Raw genomic sequence first — 10,458 nt, 5'->3', positions numbered from 1 at the left:
AATTATGTAGTTTGTGAATAAGCTTAAGCTTAGTTGACAATAAAATAAACAAAACTTGAACATGTAATACTATTTGACTATTAACATGAGCTTAGCAAATAAATTAAGCTTGAACTCAACTTGGCCCACTTCTATAATTTGGAAAAAAAATGTTGAGCTTGAGCTACATGTCTAGATAACCATTAGGCTACACACTTATTGTTGATAAACTTATAATGATACCTTAAAAACCTTAAATCTCTTTGACCATGACCAATTCGTTACAATATGTTTTTTTTAATGGTTATAAATCTCTACTCTACTACTTGAACCCCTCCTCTCCCGTCCCATCCAAACCCTAAGTACTAAGCGCTTTAAGAAGTGCCAAGACTAACGGGGTTATTGGCTAATATATTTTTTATTACATGCTCATCCTATAAACATTGTCACATAGATTAAATCTTGTTTTTATAAAACCAATTTCAAAATGAAGTGTGCAATAAGATTTTTGGTTTGTTTAATTTAATTTGTTACACATACACTATAAGTTGAAAATGTAAGTGTCTATGCATGTGTTTGGATAAGAATGAAAAAGTAAAATTATTTTACTATCCAGCTTATTTTTGATATTATTTATGGATCTTACTGCATTTTTTGGTACTATTCATGAGTTCTACTGTACTATTTCAACTAACTTTTACTTTTTTCTTACAGTAATAAGTTTTTAAATTCGGCAAAATAACGGTATCCAAAGAGATTTTTCTTACGCATAAAAAAAGAAAAATTCTGTTTTTGCCTTTTTGGGATTTTTTTAATTTATATTTTACGAGGGCGCGTAACAGTAGTAAGTTTACAAACCGTGCCGTTTTAGCCATAGCGGCTGCGTTGCTATAAAGCAGAAACTTGAAAAACAAATTTGAGTCGTCAAATCCAGTCCAAATATTTTCCTTTCTTCTTCAAAAATGGACGAATCCGAAGGCCTCGCTATCAAAGCCCTCGGTTCTCTCTTCAAGCTCACCCAAGTCTTTCTATGGTCTCTCTCTCTCTCTCTCTCACACACACACACACACACACACAAATTAGGGGTTTGAGCAATGTGGAATAACACTTTTTCAATTTGTTTTTGCAGGGACGATGGTTATACTAGACGCTTTGTAACTGTAAGTACATAAATTACTGATGCGTCTTTTAAATAATTTATTTCTTGATTTATTATTTGTTTATTTATTATTATTTGAAAATTATTTGATTCTTCGTTGAAATATCAGAAATCAACTGAAGATGATGATTACAACAACGAGTCATATATTCTTTCCACAGCTACTGGCAAGTTCTTATAATTCTTGAATTATTTCATGTGTTACTGACTTATTCTGCTAAATACATATGTGTGTATCACGTTTTACTATGACTATAATTATGTTCATGTTATGTTTTAAGAATGGAATTTAAAGTTTCAATGTGGATGGATTACTGATTCTCGCAAAAGCTTAAGCAATTAGGAAACGTTGAATTTAATGATTTAGCCGTAATTCTAACAAGTGTTATTTGTTTTTGTTTTTGGGGTTGTGTCAGATTGTGGCATTTTGCCGGAAGAAACGGAGCTGAGTGAACAGATGAACGCATTGGGGCTGCCTCTTTCGTTCCACACAAACAAGGAGGTCGGTTTATAACACGGCGTCTATTGTGTTATGGTTAATGTCTTGTTTCGTTTGTGTCTGTTACATTTCATTTGATGCATTCGAGTGCGGCTAATCTGTTTGGTCCACACAATCTGGGGTCCAAACATACCTTAAAATTCTTTGAGCAATGCTAGGGACACAACCTTTTTCACAACTTGCTAATGTGGCAAGTTGTGATTGGAGCAACATTTCTTTCACGTGAGCGTACTACTGACACCACTTACAACAATTACTGTGAAATTTTTTGTGTCCTTTAACTTATTGAGACTCTTTTTCCTCTAAGAGGTGATGAAGAATTGGTTAATGGTGGGGGAAAGACCCTTGTCTTTCATACGAAGAGAGCAACTAGAAATACAGTCAGAAAAGTGGTCCTATCTTTAAGAGGGAGCTTATGTTCTATCTGTGGAAGTCATAAATCATTCAAGAAATTATTACAATATGGAAATTGAAACTATCCAATGATTACAAAGTATAACCTGTTATGCTTTTAGATTTCTTAATCATATTTCCTGATGTCATCTAACCATTTGAGTATGAAATGAAATAAGGAAACTTATTTGCACTTGGTCAAGGAATTGTTAGAGGCTGCCTCATCACTCTTATTGTATGGGTCACTTTTTTTTTTTTGTTACTGGTTAGTTATATACTTATATTACCAAGGTTTTGGTCTATTTGTGATGATGGAACTTTTTTTGGCAGAAATGGAATGGAATGGGTATAGGCAAAAGAAAGGGTACACGCATGAAGCATTCTAAAAGCCATCAAGATATTGAGGATGAAGCACTTGAATTATCCAAAGTGAGTGAGGGGGAGATTGTATCTCCTACTATATTTCATGATAATACAAGCAGTTCTTTATGTTCTATGTCAATGCTGGGCCAAAGTGAATCATCTAATTATGATGTTGCAGTGGATGCCAAAATATCCCAATGCTCCTCTGGTGGAGGAGATAATTTAGCAAGTTCAACTGGGATCACTTGTGAAGCTGACAAGGAACAAGTTTTTTTTGGAAGATCCAACATTGTGTCTAATGATTGCAGGGATTGTGACTCTGTACACGGTTCTACTGTGTTCAAGGACGACGTGGAAAATTCAGCTAATTCGACTGACTTGGATACTGTACCTCCTGCTGTAAACCCTTTGCCAGATGCTAGTTTTGACCATGATAAGAAACACTATGATGGAAGATTACTGGAGTATGAATGTTTTTCAGCTGCTAACCATGATATAGAACATGAGAAAAATTCAAATGATAATGGCACCGAGCAGTCATTTGTCCATGATTCAGTTGTCTATACCCCTTTGTCAAAAATGCTTGACCATGATAGAACCGATAACTTTGAATGCAATGACGATCTTGGGGACTGGATGGTGTATTGGGACTCCTTTTATAAGAGAAACTATTTTTATAATATCAAAACATATTCTTCAACATGGTACCCACCCCCAGGCATGGAACATCTAGCATGTGGTGACATTAATTACAAGTCGAACGAAGAGTCTACTGAAGCAACTGAAATGGATGTTCGCCCTGTTGCAGAGATAACTGATTTGTGTCCTCTGCAAACTAAAATTGACTTATTTGAGGAATCCATAAGTAATGGTAAATTAGGGGGTCAGCCACCCGATGAACTCTCGGTGGGGATTGGACATGGTGCAGACAACTCTATGTCTTGTGTGGATGTAACTACTATGAGTAGAAGTCTTGAGCATACAGATGAGCTTTATGAGATTAATAGAAGTAGCATTGATGTAAATACATTGTGTTTGTTACCAAATGCCCTGGAGCATATTGACAGGTATTTTTTTCCCATTAGTGTGTGTGTTTTTCTATATATGTTCATTAAATTCTGTATATATACTTGTGTTAATCTCCCTGATAAATGTAATAAAATTATCTCTTGTGATGTAAATCATGAAGATGATGAAGCGTTTCAAGTTTTTGATATTAGCAGGTAGAATATAAAAGCTTGGTCATGGTTGTGTCTGTTTGAGCTTTTATATAAAATACTTTGCCTGCTTGCACTTCTAACATCTAATCTTGTTTTGCAGTTTGAACAATACAATTACTGAAGTAGTTTCTGAGTCTGGCTATATGCCTTTGGGAAATTTGTACAATGTAGCAGATGAGATAGATACCCATGATGCCCTTGTCATGACAAAGCAAAAAAAGAAAGTGAGAAGAACACGAAGACAAAGAAATCTTTCCAATGATGATGAAGGTTTGTGAATTAATTTTCCTGTGTATGTGTTTGAATCATTTGAGGTAATGGGTTTGGGGTTACACAAGGGGAGGCAGCAGCCTCCCATCGGTTAAACACAATATTTTGGTGAAGATGTTTTTTCTCCTCCATCTTTGATAAGAGGACATGAGGCTTCAACTAGCTAGTTTTTACCTTCTGGTCCCTATAACTATAAGTGTATGCATATTCAATTTTTAATTAGACCTTTTGCCCCTTGATCTATGTGGTGATTATTTTGTGATTCATACCATCCCTGGTAAATTTTTGGCTGAAGGTGTCATGATAGATTGACTAATTGGATCAAGGTGGCATGATAGACTTCTGCAGCTGTGCTGATTGTGCCGAAAATTGTATAGGTGGAATCCTTTTATCGCATTGTTCTGTTCTTCTCACCTCCCAAATTCACCCTTATGTTAGCATGAGTCTGTGTTTCCCTCAACTAATGATCCCTGTGTTACTTCTAGACCTAATAGTTGATATCTCAATCACATGAACAACTCGTACGTCTTCAAAGAATGAAGTGCATAGATGCTAATGATCTTTATCGTTCTACTGTCATTTAAGGTATGAAGCAAGAAAGGAAAAAAATGTAACCTGTAATCATGATTTTGTGTAATTTGATCATGCATTTTTTTTTGTAAAAATAAACAGATTTCATTCTGCATGGATGTATAGAGAATGATAATGAGAGATTATGAAAAGGACATATCAGTAACATCAAATTAAATGCTTTCCATTCTTTTGCTTTCTGTCCTACTACCAAGCAAGTCTTAAAAGAATATGCCTCTTCATTCCCTACTGTCCTTCCATAATGATCTCCCAAACATAGGACTGTTGCTCATATGGTTGGTGCTCATACCTGTGATATTGGTGAAGGAGAATATGGTATACTTCCACTTTGTATGTGTTCAGTATGCTTGTTCTTTTTGCCAAGATAGTTAACTGCTTTGTGCTGTTATTGTTGATAATAGTTTCTGGTACTTCGAAATATCATCAACATTTGGTTAAATTGTGATGAACCAATTGCATAATGCAGAGCTTCAATTTCAAGGATTTCTTGGACAATTTTCTGCTGATATTGCCAAGTACTGGTGCCAGCGGTACCGACTTTTTTCCAGATTTGATAATGGTATAAAAATGGATGAAGAAGGATGGTTTTCTGTCACTCCAGAGTCTATAGCTAGGCATCATGCATCTCGTTGTGGCAGTGGCATCATAATTGACTGTTTTACTGGAGTTGGTGGGAATGCCATCCAATTTGCTCAAAGGTGAGTTTGATGTGACTCCATTTTTGTGATTTTATTTTGTTGTGACTCCATTGTATTGAGTAAACTTGAGGGTTTTTATAATTCTCTACCAAGTTTCACTTGTAAGTCTTGCATTTCAAGTAGTGTGTTTGTTCTTGAAGATCCTTAAGCTGAAAGCTATTATTAATTAGTGTTTTGTAAGTTCATCTTATACATGATTTTTTAGCTGTGATGTCTCGCTGTGTTGGGTGTGATTTTTTCCTTTCTTTTCTCTATTAAATGATTGTTATGGTTGTGGGGAGATTAAGGCGTGCATCTCGGAATGTATACTTTTGTCTTCTACATTAGTTTTCTTCTTTGTAGATATTCCAATTTGTTAAACTTGCCATTCAACTTTGTGATGAAATTTTCTAATGAGCACTAGCTCAAATAGCGCCTCTTCCCCCTGTAAAATCGAGAGGATGGTGAGGTAATGAGCTCAAGACCCTCTGTGTATGTGTGTAAACTACCAATCAAAATGATAAAAAGAAAAAAAAACCTGGGATGAAATTTAATAAACTATGCTATTGCTGATTAGTAACTGTCTGAGAGTTGAAAATCTCTATTTGATGATTTGATTTCTCCAGATGCTTCACGTTATCAAAGGGGTCACAGTCAAATATAAGATATGAGTCACCTTCTGTTTGATGCTTTCATGTTGTCATCATGCTATCTTGATTTCCTTTTGACGTTTCGATTGCCTGTCAATAATAAATGAAAGTCGTCCTCTTGGCAAGTAGGGTCAACTGCCTGTAGGTCTGGCTAAATGTGAGTCCGAAGGGCTTTTCTTTAGAAAAGGTTCCCTACGTTATCCAAAAAAGGGGAAACTTGTCCGTTACAGTCACCAAGTAAACATTTGATTGAAGCTTTCTACTGAAACTTGATTAGTCTTTGACCTTCAGAATTGAATTTAAGCTTCCAAGACTGCAAGTGAGGTAAGGGTTGTCAACTAACAATCCTAAATAGTACGGATGAAAAGGTAATTTATTGAATTTTAGGATTGAATTGAGATCTGCATTGACTTCCATTGCAGTTCCTGTGTATGCATCATGCTGAAGCTTGATTGGACCTTTTCCTGAATGAAAAAATGAAGTTAGCTTTGATAACTGTAGCTGAGCCGCTGAGAGCTGTAGCATCCCATCAAACCTTAACACAAGATAAAATTACTGAATGCTTTAACACACTGAAATATCCCAGGTACGATAAAGGGCCCTATTAAAAATAGGGTGCAAAAGCCTCCTCTTGCTCCCACCCTGTTCGTAACGTCCCATCTGATCTGCAGAATCCTTTACTCTGTTTTAATCCTCTCACAATGAATCTCGGCATTCCTCTGCTGCCATATATGATAAACAGAAGCCAACAGGGCCAGTTTCAGACCACAGACCTCATGCTTTTACCCTTAAGTAAGACATTTAATATAGTTGAAGTGTATTTTTTTTAAGTGGATAAAAGTGGACGTCTTTATTTTTGTTTCATTTCTTAATTAAACTTTTTACTTATAAAAACAGTGGATGTCTTTATTACACGTGTAAACTTGATTTTGCCCCCTTGTTTACTCTATTTTTTTGAATTATTCTGGTTTGGTGGTGCCTTTTCTACTTCTTATTTTTGTTACCCTAAGTGTTCCTCTTTGAATATTGTGAAGCTATTGGTGTTTTGTGTTTTTACCCATGTTAACTAATTGTAAGTACCTCTTTAAATTCAGGTTTCATCTACCCTATTCGTTTTTATTCATGATACATGTGCAGGGATCAGGTGGAACTTCATGGCTCTTTTTCCCAATATGTTCTTGCATTATATATTTGATTATTTATGCTTGCCCTTGTATTTGTCAATTCTCAGGAGCAAACATGTGATTGCAATTGATATTGATGAAAATAAGATTGATTGTGCACATCATAATGCTGCTATCTATGGAGTTGATGACCGCATTGATTTCATAAATGGAGACTTTTTCAGTCTGGCACCCAAACTGAAGGTATTAAATTGGTTTCTTAACATAATTACATGTGAGCGTGTTTGATGTCCTGCAGAGTGGTGGAAATTGCATGATGCTTTGAGTTGGTACATTTTCTATTTCCTCTCAATAATAAGTGGGTAAAACAAGATATAATCTAGAGTACATTTTTTTTTTTCTTAAATTTTTTTTTATTCCATAGTTCTATGATAGTTATTTATTGTTAGGGAGGAGCAGTTGTGATGTTAGGTTATCATTAAAGTTGTTGAAGGCTTTGTTGTTATGAAGAACATTAAGTACCCCAAAAGTATTACATTAGCATATAAATGGACCGTTTAGTGAAAGTAAAGTATTGGTGCCTTAAGTTAAGAGCATTAACATTTGTATGTGTTGAGGATCAGCCTTTAAGATGTGATGTTGAGAAGTTTCAAGCAATTCTGCTGTTTTGTACAATTGGAACTTTTCTACAACCAATTGGTATTGGCATGGACTTGTTTAAATGTTTGTTTTTAAAGGTGTCCTTCAATCAGAATCCCTCATACTGATTAATTCTAATATCTTTCACGTTCAAGGGTCCTTCAATCCAAAATATTCTGATTTTAGTCTGTTACTTGCCTGGTGGGCTTATAGTCAACCAGATCTGGCTGGAACAGTAAGTGGTGCAAAAAATTATCTTAAGTAACATTCAACCTTATAAGCTGTGAAAAACTTTACATTTATTTTGTTTTTTTTTTTCAAAATAATGTTGTCTTCCCTGTATTAGTAGCAGACCTCAAATTGTGGCAATTGAAAACTTCTTGAGTTGGGTAGCTATTCCAGATATTATTCTGTTACAATGTTTAAACTTTACAATGAAATGGTAAACATTTACTATTCTGTATGATGCGCAAATTTAAGATGTATTTATTTATACATGTGAGTATGACTACGTATAGAATAGAATGGAGGAAAAGAATACACATGGCTGACCTTGACTAATTTGTTGAGAAGCCATAGCTGACTCCAAAAATTTGGGACTACTGCTTTGTTGATGTTGTAATTATTTTCTTTTGATATTCTGATTATATTCACCAAGTATGCTTTGGTGCTGCAGGCAGACACAGTTTTTCTATCACCACCTTGGGGGGGACCTGATTATACCCAAGTGAAGACATATGACATCAAGACAATGCTAAAGCCACGTGATGGGTGAGGATTTCCTTTCTAAGTTGGGCATTATATCAAAATTTTCTTTTTTCCCTTCTGAAGGCTGGTGTTAACATCATGCTGCTCTGATATGTACCTGTGCAGATATTCTCTCTTTAATACTGCAAAGGAAATTGCTTCCAGACTAGTCATGTTTCTCCCAAGAAATGTTGATCTCAATCAATTGGCAGAGTTGTGTTTATCTGCTCATCCTCCATGGGCACTAGAGGTACATCTCTTAATTTTGTTTATTTGGTGAGCTTTCTCTAAGTTTAATATTTGGTAGATGCTTCACTCTTTCCTCCAAGTGTAAAAGTCAATTTAAGATATGATCATTGGCCCAAGGTTTCAATTGGATGTTTGTGATTGCAGAATTTCTTAATTGCATTTCAGGCTTCATGTAGCTATTAGGGTTATATTTCATCCTTTAGTAATAACTAAAAATGCTAAGATCAATTCTAAGATTTTATGAAATGGCATTATTTTGGTCCATTGGATGCCACTTAGGCCTCTTGAATATGTAGTGGTGTTAGTGCTCTCCTATCCCTTTAACATCTGTCCTCAGTGAAGGCAGGCTTTGAGCAGTAGTCTTTGGTACCCACTGAGAAACAGTTCTAGCTGGGGTAGCTAGCACCTTTAAGATGGAAATTTTCATTCTTTAGAGTCTTTATTAATGAACGGCGATGGATCAACTTTCTGTCTTTCTTCTAGAAATTGGCTTTGGACCTATAGTTTCCATTATGAATGACTCGTGTCCAAAAAGTGTCCTGTTCCTAATATTTATATCTGTTAGTTATCCAGAAAGAATTATTATATGTTACATTGTGCTGTAAAGCTGATGGTAAAATAAAAAATTGGGACTAAATTGTGTCTAGTAATATTGCCGTAGAATTAGTAAGAGAACTTACTGGCATCATTTTACAGTCTTGCCCCATTCCCACTGATAGCCTGGAATACAATTTAATATGGACTTTCAATGTTTGTTGTTTGGTTTGTTGATATTTTCAGGACAAGCTCATTGTGCAATTTTTTTTCCCTTGTTACTTTTTATATTTTCATCACTAATGGCCGAGGTCCATGGTCCCAGGTTGAAAAGAACTATTTAAATGGCAAGTTGAAGGCAATAACTGCTTACTTCAATACCTCAGCAGTTGACAATAATTCAGCCTGATCACTGATGTACTGGTGGTGAGATCAGATGGTAGCTGAACTCCATATTATATGGACATGGAGCACCTGTTACAGTGGCTATCTAGTTGTAGCCACGGCGTATGTACAATTTTGTAAGTTATTCTACGGTGTATGTGCAATTTTGTAAATTATTCTACGGACTGACTTTGTTTGGACATTTGATAGATTATGTAGTGCAATATTAGCCAGTGTTGGGAAGATATTTTCCATATAAGTTGCATATAAATTAAAGAAATGTTATTTTTCCTATAAACTAACATTAGGTTGTAACAAAATGTGGTCACCAACAGAATAAAATTCCAAGTCAATAAGGTGAGTCTTCTACGATACCCTGTAGATTATGGTAAGAGGTTGTACAGAAAAGGACTTTACTCCTCTTCTCTTCCCCTTCATCCAAACTGACCCTGTAGTGTCCTTATTGGGTAGATTGTGGATCATAGGAATCAATGGTTAGTTCAGCAACTAAAGAGGAGGTTTTTCTTTGATATATTTTCCTTTCAAATTAGTAAATGCGTCATTGAAACATGTAGTTGAGTTTGGTAACACGGCCACCCGTTGAAGTAGGAGGGTGGGCTTTTTTTTTTTTTTTTTCTTTGGTAGTTTAACTAATCAAATGAAATATTGACTATTAAAGGGTTCAAAGAATTGAATCCATTGGTTCTAGAGTTGTTGCTCCCTATAGCCATATAATAATGAAGGTTGTTGGATTATTGTAGTTGTTTATGAAGAACTATCAAATTGTATACTTCTCTCTGGCTCCCTCAACACGTGTGCTTGTGGATGTAAGGTCTTGTTTTGTTATGAGTTAAGAATGTTGGCTTCATAAATGTTTTCATTATTCTTTCCACTTATGCCAATGGATTTATTGATATCTTGGTAGAAGAGAGCTCAAGATGAGTCATTAATATTTAAGAGTTTAAAGATGTTGATATTTG

The 10,458-nt window shown here is 35.3% G+C and overlaps 1 protein-coding gene across 2 annotated transcripts; it reads left to right on the top strand.

Moving 5' to 3' along the window:
• The first annotated feature begins 878 nt into the window (after positions 1–878).
• Positions 879–9,758, top strand: LOC142622422 (uncharacterized). Of its 2 annotated transcripts, XM_075795885.1 has the most exons (11): positions 879–1,012; positions 1,109–1,139; positions 1,248–1,305; positions 1,555–1,640; positions 2,361–3,460; positions 3,714–3,883; positions 4,941–5,172; positions 7,033–7,168; positions 8,241–8,335; positions 8,438–8,561; positions 9,420–9,758. In XM_075795885.1, exons 1-11 carry the CDS (start codon positions 942–944, stop codon positions 9,501–9,503), a joined length of 2,187 nt encoding a protein of 728 aa, XP_075652000.1. In that variant the 5' UTR covers positions 879–941; the 3' UTR covers positions 9,504–9,758. The 2 variants fall into 2 exon arrangements, 1 of the variants encoding a protein (XP_075652000.1); XR_012841908.1 differs by lacking the exons at positions 8,438–8,561; positions 9,420–9,758 and adding an exon at positions 6,896–6,945.
• Positions 9,759–10,458: the final 700 nt, after the last annotated feature.

This window comes from Castanea sativa, chromosome 1 (assembly GCF_040712315.1).
Source record: "Castanea sativa cultivar Marrone di Chiusa Pesio chromosome 1, ASM4071231v1".
In the NCBI taxonomy this organism is placed as follows: domain Eukaryota; kingdom Viridiplantae; phylum Streptophyta; class Magnoliopsida; order Fagales; family Fagaceae; genus Castanea; species Castanea sativa.
Note: the sequence above shows the minus strand (reverse complement) of the source record. Positions and strands in the feature narration are given on the sequence as shown.

Excerpts from the sequence above, each read along its gene's own strand:
- LOC142622422 (XM_075795885.1), top strand. The coding sequence starts at position 942 with ATGGACGAATCCGAAGGCCTCGCTATCAAAGCCCTCGGTTCTCTCTTC. Across the intron at positions 1,140-1,247 it reads ATACTAGACGCTTTGTAACT|AAATCAACTGAAGATGATGA; the intron begins GTAAGTACATAA and ends TTGAAATATCAG. Across the intron at positions 1,641-2,360 it reads CGTTCCACACAAACAAGGAG|AAATGGAATGGAATGGGTAT; the intron begins GTCGGTTTATAA and ends TTTTTTTGGCAG.